Here is a 19,043-nt window from a genome sequence, read left to right on the forward strand (position 1 = left end):
CAGCACAGTCATGAAATAAACAACAGAACTCCGTGGGCTTCCAAATGGCAGCTGGGAAAACAGCACTCCTATTTCCACCCTGAGCTCAGCCACAGGCCTTATCGAGCGCTTTCGAAACAGAAGCGTGCCCGCCATGCCTGCAGTGCGGGCCCTGCCCTCCCCGCTGCCAAACCAGACCCTCCCAAGTTCCAGACCCAGAGGATGCAACGATGCAGACATCAAAATTGGTCCATTCTGTCTGTTCAGCTGCCTAACTGGAATGTTCCCCTATGTGAGATTCGCACCATAAGAACATAAGAACAGCCCCACTGGATCAGGCCATAGGCCCATCTAGTCCAGCTTCCTGTATCTCACAGCGGCCCACCAAATGCATCCAGGCCATCTGCCGTCACCACATCCTGTGGCAAGGAGTTCCGCAGACCAACCACACGCTGAGTAAAGAAATATTTTCTCTTGTATGTTCTAACTCTCCCAATAATTTTAGTGGCTGTCCCCTGTGACAGTGTATATCACAGTGTTATGTGAGAGTGTAAAGATAATCTCTCTATCCACTCTGTCCAGCCCCTGCATAATTTTGTATGTCTCAATCATGTGCCCCCCCTCAGGCGTCTCTTTTCTAGGCTGAAGAGGCCCAAACGCCGTAGCCTTTCCTCATAAGGAAGGTGCCCCAGCCCCGTAATCATCTTAGTCGCTCTCTTTTGCACCTTTTCTATTTCCACTATGCCTTTTTTGAGATGCGGCAACCAGAACTGGACACAATACTCCAGGTGTGGCCTTACCATCGATTTGTACAACGGCATTATAATACTAGCCGTTTTGTTCTCAATACCCTTCCTAATGATCCCAAGCATAAAATTGGCCTTCTTCACTGCCGCCGCACATTGGGTCGACACCTTCATCGACCTGTCCACCACCACCCCAAGATCCTCACCCCACCGTTGCCTCATTCTACTTTTCCCCCCTTTCCAAGACAGATGAAAACTTTCCTCTTTCATTGATCCCTCTCCTTCCCTGCCCCCCTCCTCCAACCTTCAGATTGGTGGCCCATCTCCTGTTTATAAGGCAGCAGGAACACTGGTCTCCTGTTGAACATCACCAATTTGATTCTGATCAGGGTTGGCCAATTGGTGATGTCGACTGACAGCCCGACCCTGAGCCGCCCGGTGCAAAATGGCTGCCGTGGCACCAAAAATGGCTGCCGCAGCATCCTCAATAGCCGCCGGTGGCTCCTCTGAGGAAGGGGACATTTCGCATAAGGAAAGTAGCCCCTCAATGGGGCTACTCAACTCTATGTTGGTTATTTAGCCAGCACAGAGCAAAGGTACCTTGTGTGGTGGCGTACATACTTCCTTTTGCCCTCACAACAACCCTACAAGGTAGATCAGGTTGTGGGACAGTGACTGGTCCAAGGTCACCCAGGAAGCTTCAAGGCTGAATGGGGATTTGAACCTGGATCTTCCAGGTCTAAGTCCAACTCCCAAAGCATTCCACCATCCTGGCTGTCTTTGGGATTTGACATACATCCCAGCTTTCGTGTTGTGGGCTAGTCTTACAGCACAAGGCTATGAGTGACTGCTCAGAAGCAAGTCCCATTGTGTTTAGTGGGGCTTAGTCCTAGGAAAGTGTATGTAGGATTGCAGCCTTCATGTCAAGGAAAAAAATAACAGGAGTTATCTGGGTTGCATACGTGGGAAAGACAAGGGTATTCGCGATGCTATCTCTTTTCCTGGGGTAATTTTGTGTCTGTCCCCTCTGGTTCTCGGAGCAGATTTCCTTATCAGATGACAGCCAGAAACAGAATTCGAAAACCTCATTTCAATTCACCAGAGGTAGGAGGAGAGGGTCACGTTCGCCCTGGAAGTGTCAAGCAGTCATGTTCCGAGATAGATCAAACGACATTGGCATGGTTGCTTGTTGCAAAGAAAAAAACCTTCAGACGTTGACAAGGTGGACAGATGGAGAAAGAGAGAAGCTGTCAAGGGGCAGATTTTAGACCCACCTCTGCTGGGACAGTTAAACTGTGAGAGGCTGAACATGACCTTCCCGGGCCTCAGCGGGTTTCCAAATGGCACCCACTTTGTCACCCCCCCAAGACATGGCACCTGGGGCACTTGATGCCCCCAGTTGCCCTTAGCTATACCACAGCCGGTCACCTCCAGATCCAGGTCATGCCAGGTCGGTGACCAACTCTATTGGGCCTCAGAGTGGCCCACAGAAGCTACTCCCAGTCAAACCAGAAGTTACCTCCAAAAACTGGAAGTAGCATCTGGATGCGTTCTGAGGCCTGCAGAGGCCAATAGAGTGGGGCGCCAGCTTGGTGTGACGTGGAAGGGGCCTCCAGAGGTTGCGATCCACCACAGAGGATGTGGTGGATCACAACACTGGAACAATCGGGAACTGCTGCCCTAAGGCCCTCAGCTCCAGGCAGGTCCCCAGCAAGATAACTTTGTGGATTTACTGCTTACATTCCATACGCCGAATGAGCTGTGTGTGTGAATCATCTCAGTGAGTCCTTCTTTCCCCCCCTCCGAGGTGATGCACAGGAATGATTGCAGGTGAGGCTTCACGGAGCCGATCATCCTGAACAAGCTGCGCTGAGATTTCCGAAAGCCCAGGGAAAGGGAGGGTAGTCGCTCTATTGATGATCGATGCGCATTGGCTCACACGGATGCCTTCGAGAACACCAGTGAGAAATCAACTCCCACTCTTGGACAGCGACCTGAAGCAGATGCCTCTGATTCACAGCCGTGATGTGTCACCCCCCCTAAAGTGATTCAGTGGCAACAGTGAAGCTACCGGTCGGCTACCGGTAAGCCGATCTGTTTTCATGACATCACTCAAACGGCCTGTAAGTATCCTAGCCCACCAGTTTGCAAACTTTTAGCACCAGGACCCACTTTTTAAAATGACAGTCAAACGTGACCCATCTAGCCTTACAAGACTTCTGAAAAAGGTGATCTAGAAAGAATTTTTTTTTTTTGCAGCAACTGTTACCCTGCAGATGCCCGATCTTGTCTGATCTTGGAAGCTAAGCAGGGTCAGGCCTGGTTAGTGCTTGGATGGGAGACCGCCTGGGAATACCGGATGCTGTAGGCTTATACCATGAATCTCGGAAGCTAAGCAGGGTCAGGCCTGGTTAGTACTTGGATGGGAGACCGCCTGGGAATACCGGGTGCTGTAGGCTTATACCATAGTCTTTCGAGACTGAAGGTTGCCAACCAGCCATTTATTTTTTTTTAAAGCATTATTTTTTAAGCACATTATATACTAGTAAAGCTGGCTATCCACTTGTTTCTTCTGGGGAGTAAATAATTTTGAGTAGCCTGGGGTGGGGTGCATGTCACTTAGGGCGCAATCCTAACCCCTTATGTCAGTGTTTTCCAGCACTGACATAAGGGCAATGCAGCTCTGAGGTAAGGGAACACACATTCCCTTACTTTGACGAGGTCTCCATGAGTGCCACCCAACTGCAGGATACAGCACATGGCCTATTGGCACCGCTATGCCAGTGCTGGAAAGTGCCCTTAGGGGCAGATCCAATGTTTGTGTTTTGGGGGGGGGGGGGGACAGACCATGAGCTCTACTTGAGCCCAGGTCAACCAGAATTCTGGGTTCTTGCAAACGACGAGCTGCTCGTGGTGGGTTCATCTTTCTTGCAGGGCTTGCAACACTTTGCAACCATTGTCTAAATATAGCTAATGGATGCTGGCTCTTTGGAAAGGCCGAAAAGATCATTAGCAGCGTCTGTTTACGAAAGAACCTATTTGTGTCAGAAAAACACAACTCCTGGGCTCCAGCAAATCTGCTGCTACAACACTGGCCCTGAGGGCTTGCGTTCTCGCCTTCCACCTGGTGAAAAATGAGCAGGGATGATGCCTTTCTCTCCGGTCTGGTGATCTAGTTCCTGAACCCATTTGTCATCGTCTGTCTGGCTGCCACCTCTGATTTTAGGACATTTCACTAAGGTCATCCCATTCGCGAGGTGTTTGTGTGCTTAGGAGGGGTACGGACCTCGAGAGGTGTGTCCCCCTTCAGTCCTACCCCACCATCTGCGTACACTGGATTAGCAAAGGAAGAGGAAAACTGAACAGGAGGAGGGCGTAATGGGCTAGAGCAGTGGTTCCAAACTGTGTACCTATACTGCTCTGGGCCAGGGTATCTTAGAGATTGTCTACTCCTGTATAATCCGGCTCATCCTCTCTGGTCATCAGAGAAGGCCTTTTTACAAGTGCCGCAGCCTAAGGAGGTACGTGGGGCGGCGGCAAGAAACAGGGCCTTCTCAGTAGTGGCACAAACGTTATGGAACTCCCTTCCCCTTGACTTGAGAATGGCTCCCTCTCTTGAGACTTTTCGGCGAGGCCTGAAGACCTTGCTGTTTAAACAAGCCTTCTGACTTCATGGCCTTTTTAACATCTTTTATACATCTTTTAGTTGCTTTTTTACAGGCCTGATTCCTCTATGACTGCTGTTTTATGCTCTTTTTTATTCTGACTTTTATCTGAATACTGTTTTTATGGTTTCTGTTCATGTGTTTTTAATATGTTTTTATCTGTTTGCTAAATTATGTTTTAATCTGTTTTTATATGTTGTAAGCCGCCCTGGGTCCCTTTAGGGAGAAGGGCGGGATAGAAATAAAGTTTATTATTTATTATTATTTACCTCAGTGTGCTCACCGGAGCACCATGGGATGTCACTGGTTGCGGCCCCTACCTGCTGTCTCAGGTGCCACCTTCTTGGCTCTCGCAAAATCGTATGAGAATTGGGCTCTGCCATCTTGGTTCTCGCAAGTTTTTGTGTGAGATCCAAGATGGCAGCACATGACTGAGCCAGGAAGAAGAAGCTGCAGGAGCTTTGTGGCCCTGGTAAGTTTGGGAACCACTGCCTTACATATATATGTTAAGCCTCTTATCCCAGCCCTAACTCTACGCCCATCTTTGCTTTTAAAAAAATAAAAAGGACATATATATTGGGGCACAAATGTCCAGGATGCTACAAAAAGGAACAAATGCCCAGGGATGCCAATTACTGGGGCGCATTTGACTGGGATGCAGTTGCCCAGGGTGTCATGGCCCTGCCTCTGACCATTTTGTTGTAGTCTCACAGCCCAATCCTATCCACACTTGCCTGGGAGCAAGCCCCACTGACTCTAAAGGGACTTACTTCTGAATAGGCATGCATAGGATTGGGGTGTTAGTGGGCTTGGTTCATGGGGACCCTCTTCTAAGGATATGTCTACAGTCCTTTTCAAACCATCTCACCGCCACCATTGGCCACCAACCACCCGTGTCTCAGGGACCACAAATCCCATACTCTCCTTCTCAAAGGATTTAAGCCCCTCGCTCTTGGTCGAGCTCTACAGCTCTGGAGGGTATTTCATAGGTGGAAGAAATGCTTGCCTGATTTCATAGCAAGGAGCACCTGTGAGCCCGGTTTCTAGCCTCTGTTATTGATTATGGGCTCCTTCTCGGAATCGGCTCACACCTGCTTCGAATGTGGGACAACACCAGGCCCCACAGCCTGGTTTGTACCAGATTCCAGTGCAGCTCCTTAATAAAAGCCGGTTGCTCCGCCAGCGATGTTTGAACACACAAATGCTCTCGCCTCCGCTGACTAATTAGGATTCTACCTCTGTTGGTCTTGCAAGCAAATGGCATTTCTTTCGGAGGGCACCGAAGACCCACCTGCATTCCAATAAAGTTTTGTGGGGGTTTTTTTTTTGGTTCTTTAACAAGCCTCATTAACATTTATCCAGTGTTCCCCTGACAGCTGTTGCATCGGTGCACTAAGAAGATTGGGGATTCAAATGTTGCTTGCATAAGAGAGAGAGAGAGAGAGAGAGAGAGAGAGAGAGAGAGAGAGAGAGAGAGAGAGAGAGCGAGCAGTGCTGTCCATGGTACTGATTCAGCACCTCACCATCAAGGACAGCCTGAATCACAGAAACAATTTTCATGCTGTTTTGGTTAACACTTTAGCAGCTGCTCAACAGCTTTGCCGTCAGCCGTGCTGGCACTTTGGCTCTGGGCAGAGGTGTGCTTCCAGTTGTCGTGACAAGGGTGTGGTGTGATCCAAACAGCCAAAGAGTAGGGGTCCCCCACAGCGGCAACACTAGGGTTTGCGACTCTAGGCACAGGAGGCCAGCGCATCACCCCTACGATGGACCCCCTACCATGCAGTAGCCAGGGCAATGCCCCAGGTGGTGGGGGCGATATTGTACCATCACCCCCCTCATAGGAGAGTAGAACTAGATCCAAAGGGTACAAATGGCAAGAGGGGATATTCTGACTGCACATCCAAGGAGGTGGTGGATTCTCCATCACTGGAGATCTTCCAAGCAGAGGCTTGACAGCCTGGAGATACACTACAAGGATTTCCTGCTACAGGTGGGGGGTTGGACTAGATGATCCCTTCCAACTCTAAGAATCACAAACACTGAGAAAGCGAACGTTGACCAGACCCTCATTTTGAAAATTGACAAAACTAATTTTATTGTAATAAAATGTCATTTGATTACATAACTGGAAGCCTATAGGTTGCCTGTATTTAGTTGAACAACCATTGTCACTAAATGTCTAGTCACATGCACATGCCCGATCTCGTCTGATCTCGGAAGCTAAGCAGGGTCAGGCCTGGTTAGTACTTGGATGGGAGACTGCCTGGGAATACCTGGTGCTGTAGGCTTATACCATAGTCTTTCAAGGCTGAAGGTAGCCAACCATCTCCCTATACTAAACACTATCTCCCGATCTTGTCTGATCTCGGAAGCTAAGCAGGGTCAAGCCTGGTTAGTACTTGGATGGGAGACCGCCTGGGAATACCGGGTGCTGTAGGCTTACCATGCCTGATCTTGTCTGATCTCGGAAGCTAAGCAGGGTCAGGCCTGGTTAGTACTTGGATGGGAGACCGCCTGGGAATACCGGGTGCTGTAGGCTTGTACCATAGTCTTTTGAGACTGAAGGTTGCCAAACATTGTATGCACAGAAGACGGCAGGGGAAGGTGGGGACAGGGAGAGAGAATTCAGAAGGTGGAATAGGACAACAGGAGAGGAGGGAACAATGGGATGGGGGACTGGACTGCCTCATTGCAGAATCTAAGATTAGCATATAGTGTCCCCAAAATTGAATACATCCCTGAGATCTCTGTGATGCAATCTGATGATGTCACAAATTGGGGCCTGGTGATGTCACAGTTGTGCTAGCCCTTGGAAAATGAGAGGAAAAACCCTGGCATGGCGCAGGGATAACGGGATGGAGCCCTGCTCAGAAACGACCTGAGATTACTCTTGACCTCCTGCTAGCTCAGAAAAGAAGTTAAAGAAACAGGGTCATTTTTGCCCAGCCACCTACCCTAATAACACTCTACAGCCCCCCCTTCCCCAAATTGCAAAGTGCCTATAAATGCGCAGGTAGCTCAAGGGTGCGTCCCTGCTCTTCAGTGAAATCCTTCATGCGCTTAGCATCTCTCCAGCAATGCGGGCAGCTGGGGTTCCTTCTTAGGGAAATGCATGCAGGGAGAAGCCCATAACAGCTGGTATCAGCAAGGTCATCCATGCTCCTTGGAAGCCTGGGGAGGAGGAACACGGGTGTTCAAATCAGGATGATCACAAAGATAAAAGAGGCTTGAGGAAATTGGGTTTTTTTTTTCCTGAATTTTGTCCTTTGTTGTCTCCCCCAAGTGGCAGCAGCCTGTCTCTGATCCTATCCTATCTTTGGATGTGAAATGCATCTTACATTGAGGTATAATCTAGGCCTACAGTCTAGAGCCTGTGACCCCTGGAAGCGGTGCTGGTGCAAGGTTGCTGTGGCAAACCTCTGTACTGGACGCACCATCAATGGTGTCACTGGGTCAGCCTCAAATGACCAAGCAGCAAGAGTGGGCCCTGATCGCTTAGAGGCCAATCCTATGATCCACAATACTGGCAGTTCACGGAGCTGCTGGCCCGGACTATCGCAAAAAGTGCCATCAATCCCTTTTGCGCCAGCAGAACTGATGCGCCACTGACGCCAATCCCAGTGTCGGTCTGCACTGGCCCTCAGAGCCTGAAAATTACTGCCGAGAGCTCCCAGCAGTAAGAATGGCCGCCAGCCAGTGCCAGGGCTTTCTGGGTCAGGGGGGAAGATGGGAAGGGGAAACCTTCCTATTGTATGGGAAGGGGGCAGAACTGGGCAGGGGACGGCAGCGGGAGGGGAGGAGCAGGCTGAGGAGGGTGGAGATGGCAGCAGGCTCTGCCACCATATCCTGACCCCCTCCCAGACCAGGAATCCAACATGGATCTCCTCGGTTCTGCACCAGCTTAATAGCAGGCGTAGATCCAAGGAGATCCATTGGGGCCACCTGGGTCTTCCACAGTGTAAGGGAACATTTGTTCCCTTACCCTGGGGAGACCTGGCACTACTTCCCTGCTCCATAGGACACAGCGGGCACCATTTTGGCACTGATGTAGCCCTGGGCACTAGGGAAGCATAGGATTGGGCTGTTAGTATCCAAGCCGGTCAGCAGCTTCCCAAGACTCTTCCCTGAGGCAACCGTCTCAGTTTGCCTCAAGGATGAGCCGACCCTGACCCTGCATAATTAACTAACCCACCACCACCACACCTTTACTGCATGAGACTGAACTTGACTGCTTCCCAACTCAGTTTGAATTTTAAAAATTGTGCTTAGATAAGTCTATAGAAACCTCCAAGGGTTGTTTTTTTTTTTTTTTTTTTGCGCCAGCCCAAATGTTTGTTTTATATTGATATCACTTGTGGGTTCCACCCATGCTTCCTTCCTAGAAGAGAAAAAAAGGAGAGAGCTTACCATGGGATGGAGCTGCCCCAACAAGAGATGCATAACCTGCATAGCAGAACAGAAAGGATAACTGAGATCAGTTCACACTTTTGCACACATGCTATTTGATGAGGTACAGGTAGACCACAGCTGCGATACAAGGACATCTGCAAGAGGGATCTGAAGGCCTTAGGAGTGGACCTCAACAGGTGGGAAACCCTGGCCTCTGAGCGGCCCAATTGGAGGCAGGCTGTGCAGCATGGCCTTTCCCAGTTTGAAGAGACACTTGGCCAACAGGCTGAGGCAAAGAGGCAAAGAAGGAAGGCCCATAGCCAGGGAGACAGACCAGGGACAGACTGCACTTGCTCCCAATGTGGAAGGGATTGTCGCTCCCGAATCGGCCTTTTCAGCCACACTAGACGCTGTTCCAGAACCACCTTTCAGAGCGCGATACCATAGTCTTTTGAGACTGAAGGTTGCCTACTAATACTATTTGATGAGGCCATTTGTTTATGTCTGTATATTGCACCCTAAAGTAATTCCCTGTCCTGTATTCATCAGGTGAAATGATTCTTTCGGTTATTATACTTTTCACTGCTTACAACCTCTGTGTTATTACAACATTCCTGTTGTATGGCTAAAGGCCCAATTCTATTCCCCCCCCCAGCCAAAATGGTTACTCCCTTCCCAAACCTAATCTGCCCATCCCTGGCCCCATCACCACCCCATTTTGCCCTCCTGCCACTTGTCGCTGCATTGTTTTGCTCTGAAACATTCTGCCCTGCCCCTGTTACAAATCAGGACTCCACCAGTTAAACTCTTGCCTCTGCAATGCACTCACTGGGTGGAGCCTGCACCACCTGCAGGTGAGTCTTCCCCACCTGCAATATGGGCATAATAATGGTTACATCAAAAATAGCACCTATGAAGCACTTTGCATGCTCAAGTCCCAACTGTTGTTCCGTGCAGCAAAAAGACCATCTCACCTTCCCAGACAACGGGGCCCAAGCGTAAAACGTAATCTGATTCGACGGCAGCGGCCCGGCGACTTCCAATTCCGGAGCAATGCTAGAGAAGAGAAATGGGATTTGGTTTTTTTGTTTTTTTTATGTGGAAAGCTTGCAAGGGAGTGTTTGCTGTAATCATAGCAATATTTTTCAGCCCTCCCCCCAAATCCCTGATATTTGCTGAGGGTTGCCCTCCAACTTACTGGCTGGCATGACTGGGTGCTCTTGTCGCAGAGTCGAATTTCGCAGTGGAGGTAAACAAGGTGATAGTTTCCGACAAACTTGAACACTTGCAGAGAGAACCGACCTTGCGCCGAGACGCCATTTTCCGGCACTCTGATGGTTGGGTCTGCTGTATTTGGGCAGCTATAAGGCAAGGACGGTCCTGTTGGGTTAGACCAGTGGTTCCCAGACGGTGTGCTATCACACCTCAGAGTGCAATGGTGAACTCACAGGGGGATGTCGGCTGGTGGTCTCTTCTTACCAGCCCTCCTGGGTGCCGCCATCATGGCCAGGCTGAGACCTTGTACAATTCTCACGCTCCATGCTACCACGACAGGGTGCCATGGAGGAAGGGTGCCATGATCACATAAGTCTGGGAACTGCTGGGTTCGACCAATGGCCCATCTCGTAACTGATATGACACAGTGGCTGAGCAGGTACTTATTTAGCACCGCATGAAGGCAAATCCCCTTCTGGTTGGTGGCCTTGGCAGTTGTTATTTTGAGCTTTAGGGCCTCTAAACATGGCAGCCCCATGGTTAATAGTCATGGCTAGACCCTCCTCCATGGACATGTCTACAGTCCTTTTCAAACCATCGAACCTAGTGGCCACCAGTATGTCTCAGGGACCACAAATCCCATACTCTCCTTCTTAATGGATTGATTGATACTGTAGTTGCCCATTTTTCAAAACCCAATTCCCTTTGTGGGGCATTGCTCTCGAAAACCCGGATGCCAACTTGGAGGGTTGACTGTGGTAGTCAATGACCGGGTGCAGAAACCTCTCTGCCAATCCTTGTGCTGCTACAACTCCTACCGATGGGTTCAAAGTTTGTAGTCACCACGTGGGTCCTTTGATGGACTGGACCCTATGCCAGTGTCCTAACTCCCATCCTTCTCCTGATTCCACCCTTGGACTTGACCCTACTCATGCCCAAGAATAATGACCTAGAACAGGAAGTCTCCTTGAACAGGTCGTGTCTTACAGTACCTGTTTTGAATGATGAAATATTTCAGAGTATCGGAGGTGTTGCTCGTGGGTGTGGCATAACAGTTTTCCATCCTCAAGACGAACCGGGACATGTCCCCCTGGGTGACCATGATGCCAACATGAAGCCTGTCTTGAGCCAACAACACCGCCGTCAACCCCTCGTACGGTGACGTGTAATTCGGATCTCTATAGAGAGCCATTTTCACCGTAAAGGATCCAGTACCTCCAACGCTGATGTTGATCGAACTGGAAAGCGGAATAAATAATGAAAAATAGCAGGGAGAGGAACTGTTTTGTTTTGGGACTCCAGTTTATCTGAATTCACTGGGTCCACCTATAACCCCATGTAAATGGTCCCAATTCAAATTCTTCAGCACGCAATGTTTTTGGGGTTTACCAGCATGCACATGCAACTGGTAACCACATTCCAGCTATAGGAAGAGGCCCTCCCTCCCTCTTGCTCTTCTTTGACCGGTACCCTGCACTGGCCCCCTGCAAGGGCTGTGGTGGCCCTTTGAAAATGCAGTTTCCCCATGGACCACGTTGCAAGACCCCTTGGGAAAACTACTTTCCCCAAGGATCACTAGGTCCTCCACTGCTTGCCAGCAACAGGTGTTATCCAGAGAGAGGAGGGAAGGAGATAACTCCCATTTCCCCACAACCAGATGCCGCCTCTGCCCCTATTGCTTCCAGCAGCCGAGACAGATGAGGTTAGGACTGGGCTGCCCAATGACCTATCAGTGTCTTTTCCTAGCCCCCAATTAGAGCCACAATTGCCCTTTCACAGCTTTTCCACCCACCTCCCTTTCAGCTATCCATGTATCATACTGGGGATGAAGGCTCTGAACCATTGTGTTTTTCTTAATAATAACTAGAAATGAAGGCCTCATTAGACAAGACAACTAGCATTCCCTTAATAAGTAACACCATACCTGACCATGGGCTGGATAGCTGTTTCCAGGCTGATTTCCATGTCCAGTGGGTAGGAGCAGTGAAAATTAATTTGGATTTCGTTCTCTCTAACAACAGACCCGTTTGCGAGATACAGCGTGTTGCTGTACGTCGCGTGGGTTTCATTCCTCTGCCGGGGCGAAAAAAGAATTAAACCAGATTAAACCGGGAGAATTGTGGTCAGGGTATTACCAATGTTCATATTTGGTGTGTAAGAAAGGAACTAAAAAAATTGTCCCCACCCGAATTGCCCAACTTATCACATTCACCATTATAAAGTCAAGATCTCTCACAGTCGTTGGAATTTGGGCATACCATGACATCACAAAGCCAGTTGAGAGTGTAGGCAAGGCTTTTTGTCTTCATTCTGGGTTGCCTTTGTGATAGTGCCACAGAGGTCAATAAGCTTCTGCCTCAAAACATCTGTTGACATGGATACTATCTCCACTTGTTATTGTGGAGAATAATCCCTGGAGTTATTTTGACACCGAGTAGAGGACTTACCGTTAACTGGGTTCCACACTGGCCACCGTGGGTGGGAGTCACCACCGAGACCACCGTTCTATTCCTCTGTTCTTCAAAACCAGCACAACTGTCATCTCTCAGGTGCATGATTATATTCTGAAAGCCCATTTTGTTCAGGAGACACTTTTCCATGGAGACTTTAATTTCATCAGCCCCGCACTCCAGTTGCGGTTCTAAGCTGGAAATATCTTCATAAATGAGAACATATTAGTATTTTTCCAGGACTTTACTTACATTCTCAATGTTGTTCACATGTCTGCTCTCTGCAGGCCTTTGCAGCTTTACTATAGAGTAAGCTGGCATTGTTCTCATGTTACACACTCAAAAATATTATCTCAGTAATCAACCTGTGTACCATTTTTGATGGAGGCTAGGTGATGAGAGGTAGGGTCTTCTTTGTGGTGGCACCACTATTATAGAAAAACCTTCCTTGTGAGTTAAGATCTGCTGGGGTTTTCCAGTGGGGGCTGAAAACTTTCCTTTTGGGGTTAGCTTTTTCACTGTCATTAGGATGGATGGGAGGTACTATTAGGCATTTTAAGACTTTACTGCTGCTGTTTATTCAGCAGGAGGCAGGAGGGCAGGAGGTCTGGTCTAGAGGGTACAGCCATCGTTAGCCCGAAGATAACATCAGAAGGTCGCCAGTTTGAGGACACCGGCAGCTCCCTGAATGGCTGAGAATGGCGAGACCTTGAAGTGGCTGACAAGCCCAGCTGAGTGATTCCACCTGCTCTTGGCGTGAGCAAGAAGCATCTTGGCTGCCCTCCATGTGAGAGATGGAGCTGCTTGCCAGCCTGTGTGGGAGAACTGGAGGCCAGAAGTGAGACCAAACCAGGAAGATCCATCTGAAATGTTGTTGGTTCTTGAAAGAGAGAACCTTAATGATTGTAAAAATCCCCTTGAGGGATTTAGAAACGCCTGCCTATGTAAACCACCTTGAATAAAGTCAGAGGAGTAATCCGATGACCAGAAAGGTGGTATATAAATACCTAGTTATTATTATTATTATTATTCCCCCTTCAAATTGACTGTAATTGAATTTAATGGTGGCCACACCATTTTTTCTTGATTTTATGCTGCTGATTCTGTTTGCTTACATACATACCAGTGCTGTTGTATTCTTGACTGCACAAACATTCCCACTTTCCATCCATCAACCTGCATTCCTCATCTTCGCCACACTCGAAACATGGGCTCCCAACGTATTCAGGGTCTGGCGATTGCATTGATAAAACACAAAGCAGGCCGTGACTGACTAGCCATTGATCTGTTACCGAAGAACGCCTTCTCCAAAACTATTCAAAATCAACATACCCAAGGGTGTATTCAGTGGTAGGGCAGAAGAAACCGTGACTTCAGAGGCAATGGAATAATGAGCAAGAATGCTCAGGTGATGCGTTTAAAACTATTTTCCAAAGGACCTGGCCTTTGGGCACAGTAACAGACAAACTGATCGATTTGCCTAGGGGCATAAGCGCCAGTCCACCTGGTCCCAGAAGTAGATAGATAGATAGATAGATAGATAGATAGATAGATAGATAGATAGATAGATAGATAGATAGATAGATAGATAGATAGATAGATGAGAAGGAAGGAAGGAAGGAAGGAAGGAAGGAAGGAAGGAAGATAGATAGATAGATAGATAGATAGATAGATAGATAGATAGATAGATAGATAGATAGATAGATAGATAGATAGATAGATAGATAGATAGATAGATAGATGAGGGGAAGGGGTTCACTAGAAGGAGGGGAGAAGTTCATGCCTACCTAGAGAGTGACATGGAGGGGAAGGGAGGCTTCTTTGCTGAGCTGCCTTTGAGATGTTTTTCAAAAAACCTTAACTGATGCATCAGGCTCAGCAGGGGAGCAAACTGAGAAAGCTGCCTAAGGGCAACGAGCTAATGTCTAGGCTTTTTGTCTACCTTTTATATCGATCTGGAATGTTTTTTAATTCCATTTTTCAGCGCTCGTGCATTTGTTCCAAAACTGCTGCAGCCCATTCTGTGAGCGTGAGCTGAGATAAATGAACTACACCTTGAAACAAAGGACAAAAAGTTTCAAAGTAGGAAGATGAAAAGGGAATACACTCTAAGGAAGAATTGTCAAGTTGGGTTTTTGTGGTTTAGTCTTAGTGGCCGTGGCTATGGGAGAGTGCCGTGTCAAGCCCCTTGGAAATTTAGCAGCGTGTCTTCAGAAGGGATATCACATGAAAGGAAGAAGGCCTTCCTAATTTCATAGCAAGGAGCATCTTTGTGCCCAGTTTGGGAGCTCTGTCGTTTATGACTAATTCCTTCTCGAAATCAGCTCACACCTGCTGAGAATGAAATATAAGTTTCAGGTTGGGGTGATAGGAGCTACCTGTTGAGACAGTGAGCCCTTGGTATCTGCAGGAAATTCATTCCAGGGATATCAAAATCTGTGGATAATTAAATCCGCAGAGGGGGGCACTACAATTACTTACCTAAGGGCAGCGCCCATCCCTCTGGAGGTCACCCATGGCTGAGTTCAGGTTATGTGCAGCCACTCCAGTCCTCTAAAGGCCTCCAGACAGGAGGCAGCAGGTACAACCAGGGGGACAGCCTAGCTACTGGGTGGGGGGAGTTTGTGGTCGTGGCACAGGGGCCAGGTGATGGGGGTGCTGGGATGAGGTCCTGAAGTTCAGAATTAGACATACCTGTGCAATAAGACAAAGTGCAGACTGGGGTTCCATATAACCTGTAGACATAATAACCTCCTAGGCAAGCTCTAATCTCTACAGTGCTAGACCAGCGACAGCAGTCGCCATCCCAATGGGCGCAGGCGGTACGAGTGACTGTTCCATCTTTCAGTGTGGGGTGCAATCCATTTAGCCACATTGAGGCTTGAGTGTTGCATCTGTTCACAGGGGGGCAGGTTTCCGGCATGCGTTCTCCCCCGTTGCCTACAAACCGGTACCACCCAATTTTATTTGAGTCACAGTTGCCTCCCGTCCCATAGGAAGTGCTTCGCCAATATTGATCCAAGACCGTGGGACTCAAACACGGGTCGGGGCAGCTGCGTGACCCATTGATTTGCACGCATTCTTCCACCAAGCTGGTTATTTCACAGTGGAAGCCGTCTCCGTCGTAACCGGCCGGACAGGAGCACGAATAGTTGCCAGGATGATTGACGCATGTCGCCAATGAATGACAGCGGTTTAAATCACGGCTGGAACCACTCGTCCACGTCTGAGCAACTGACCCCATCGCCGGAAAACCCATCTTCACAGACACATCTGTGGTTTGCCTCGCAGGTGGCATGGAGGTGGCAGTCAGAACAGTGTGCTGAGGCTAGTTAAATAAAAACACATGGCATTTAACCACAACAGGCCAGCGCCAAGTTTGTACTGGATCCCCATGGCTGGTTGCCCCATCCCAGCTCATCCACCACCAGTATCTTCCTCCTACCTCATCTATGCTCAATAGGGTTGCATCACGCAGTGTGAGAGCTCATTGCATCACCCCATGATGGACCTTCTCTCGTACCCGACCATACAAAATCAATTACAATATCATACACACAACCTAAATGCAGAGGCATCACTAGGGTTGGTGTCACACCATTTATTTATTTATTTATTTATTTATTTATTTATTTTAATAGATAACAGTACAGGTCACCCATCAAATCAATAAGAACATAAGAACAGCCCCACTGGCTCAGGCCACAGGCCCATCTAGTCCAGCTTCCTGTATCTCACAGCAGCCCACCAAATGCCCCAGGGAGCACGCCAGATAACAAGAGACCTCATCCTGGTGCCCTCCCTTGCATCTGGCCTTCTGACATAACCCATTTCTAAAATCAGGAGGTTGCACATACACATCATGGCTTGTACCCCGTAATGGATTTTTCCTCCAGAAACTTGTCCAATCCCCTTTTAAAGGCGTCCAGGTTAGACGCCATCACCACATCCTGTGGCAAGGAGTTCCACAGACTAACCACATGCTGAGTAAAGAAATATTTTCTTTTGTCTGTCCTAACTCTCCCAACACTCAATTTTAGTGGATGTCCCCTGGTTCTGGTATTATGTGAGAGTGTAAAGAGCATCTTCCTATCCACTCTGTCCATCCCCTGCATAATTTTGTATGTCTCAATCATGTCCCCCCTCAGGCGTCTCTTTTCTAGGCTGAAGAGGCCCAAACGCCGTAGCCTTTCCTCATAAGGAAGGTGCCCCAGCCCCGTAATCATCTTAGTCGCTCTCTTTTGCACCTTTTCCATTTCCACTATGTCTTTTTTGAGATGCGGCAGAAGTATCAACAGATACACAGATAATACAGAAGTACAACAGATACAACAGATACAGAAGTACAGAAATACAGAAGATACAGAAGTACAACAGAGACAACAGATAATACAGAAGTATCAACGCACTGCTAATCACTTGAGGCCTGGAAAGGGTGGGAATGCGCAAGAGACATTAGCATACTGACCTGACTCCTTATCAAGCAGCTTCCTAGGAACCTTTGACCTTTTCATGTGCTCATTAGCCATCCAGGATGCAAACATGCTTCCTATTTGTCCTGGCTTTCAAGGCAGAGAAGGGGCTCATTAATGCAGGGGATCTGTTTTCTTACCTGCAGCGCTGCTTGTTGTCTGCGTCAGGGTGGAACATTGATGGCCGACAAAGATCAGGAGCAGAATAAACAAATGCTTCATCGTTCCCAGCCCAAAGAAAAGGTACCCCCTCGGCAACAATACACAGGGGGGGAAACTGGATTCAAATCGAGGGCTGCAAAGAAGATGAGAGATGCACTTTATTGCCTAATTGTGAACCTCCTTTTGGAGGGGACTTCCAGAGGGGTCACCACGTTGGCCTTTTGCAGCAACCAAAAAAACACCCTACGAAGAGTCTCAGAGAAGCCTTGACGGTGAACCAATTAATTTTGGCAACAGCTGCAGCCCTCTTCGTTACATGCGCAGGTGCAAGGGAGCATTTAGGTGCATGGAGGGTGCATAGTTGTCGCCTACACAAGCACAGTTTGAAATGAATGGCTTCGTCGTCAAGGTGCATCAAGACTCTTTGTTGCTTTATAAAGAGAAGGCGATGATTGCTGTTTATTGCTTCATAGATACGTGGCACCGTCAAAGCACATGGTGCTTGGTATGGAGGAGGGGTTTCCAAAGTTTTTGGCAGGAGGGCCACATCATCTCTCTGACACTGTGTCAGGGGCCGGGGGAAAAAATGAATTAATTTACATTTAAAATTTGAATAAATTTACATAAGTTTACATAAATGGATATATTAAAGATGAACTTATATGAATGAATGAAGGTCTTGCAATAGCTCAAGGCCTATAAAAGGCCTGCACAAAGCAAGGCAGGCCTTTCCTTTGCTGCTGCTACTGCATCACAGACGTGAAACAGCAAGCAGTGGAGGGAGCCTTCATTCCACAGCTCATGCGAGAGGTCAAACAGTTGCCCTCACACTGAGAGCAGTTGCGTCGGGCCAGTGCGGGCTCCTACAAACCTCTGGAGGGCCAGAGGCTCATTGGAGACTGGGGACACCCTGAGGGCCGCACTGACAGTCCTCAAGGGCCACAAGTGGCCCCAGGGCCGGGGTTTGGGCACCCCTGGTATGGAGAATGAAGGGACAAGTCCCTGCCCCAAGGGTCTTACAATCTAGACCATACAAGGGAAACAACAGAGGAAGGGGAGAGAGGGGTAAGAAGGGAGAGAATATGTGATTTATAAGCTACACTTATTAGGGCCCAATCCTCTCCAACTTTCCAGAGCCAGTGCAGCCACAGTGCAGCCTCCAGGTAAGGCAACAGATATTCTCTTACCTTAAGGAGGCCTCCTTGATTGCCCCCCCCCCCACCGCAGGATGCACCACGTGCCCCGTTGGTACAGTTGCATCAGTGCTGGAAAGTTGGATAGGATTGGGCCCTTAATTACAGTAGAGAAAGAGGGCTCAGGCCACAGTCCTGTATACACTTAACTGGGAGTAAGTCCCAATGAAATCAAAGGGACTTCCTTTGGAGTAGTCATGCATAGGATTGCTTTATCAGGCATTGTGTCACAGCAAGGCTGGCTCACGTCCCCTGTTGCCTGGGACAGTATGCCAAATGTTACCCCCCTTACCCGATGATGTGCCAGCCTCCCATTCTCCAATGTTATAGCTCCGATGCTCCTCTCCTCCACATTCCCTCTCCCTGTCTATCCCCTTTTCCTATCCAAGGAGTAGAAGGAGGAGTGAGAACAGTGGGGGCAAGGAAGTGGGGAAGTGGGGGCAGAGCATTTGAGGGGATGGGAAGGACTAACTGAGATCTTTTAATCTGCAATCCTTTACCTATTTGCCTGGGAGTAAGCCCCATTGAAATTGATGGAACTTACTTCTGAATAGGCAGGACTAGGATTGCCCTTGTAGTTCCTAATATGTCTTCATTGGTCCTAGCCAGGCATGTAGCTTGTACCCTAAAGAGAATGGGGTGCAACTAGGATCCCATTTAGGGCCCATAGCTCACTTTCTCTGCATGTGGGAAGTCCCAGTTTCAAATCCTGGCATCTCCAGGACAGCTGGAGTAGATCTGGAGAGCCTCTACAGATCAGTTTCTATAGGCT

General features: G+C 48.6%; 1 protein-coding gene across 1 annotated transcript; it reads right to left on the reverse strand.

The window, feature by feature from the left end:
- Positions 1 to 7,490: 7,490 nt before the first annotated feature.
- On the reverse strand, positions 7,491 to 17,138 carry UMOD (uromodulin). The gene is given in 11 exon segments (XM_066640842.1): positions 7,491 to 7,561; positions 8,798 to 8,833; positions 9,754 to 9,835; positions 9,978 to 10,140; positions 10,987 to 11,232; positions 11,919 to 12,067; positions 12,442 to 12,650; positions 13,568 to 13,675; positions 15,139 to 15,646; positions 15,648 to 15,772; positions 17,057 to 17,138. Coding segments are annotated over 11 exon segments (1,779 nt in total).
- Between the last annotated feature and the right edge of the window lie 1,905 nt (positions 17,139 to 19,043).

The sequence above is a fragment of the Tiliqua scincoides genome, chromosome 13, assembly GCF_035046505.1.
Source record: "Tiliqua scincoides isolate rTilSci1 chromosome 13, rTilSci1.hap2, whole genome shotgun sequence".
NCBI lineage: Eukaryota > Metazoa > Chordata > Lepidosauria > Squamata > Scincidae > Tiliqua > Tiliqua scincoides.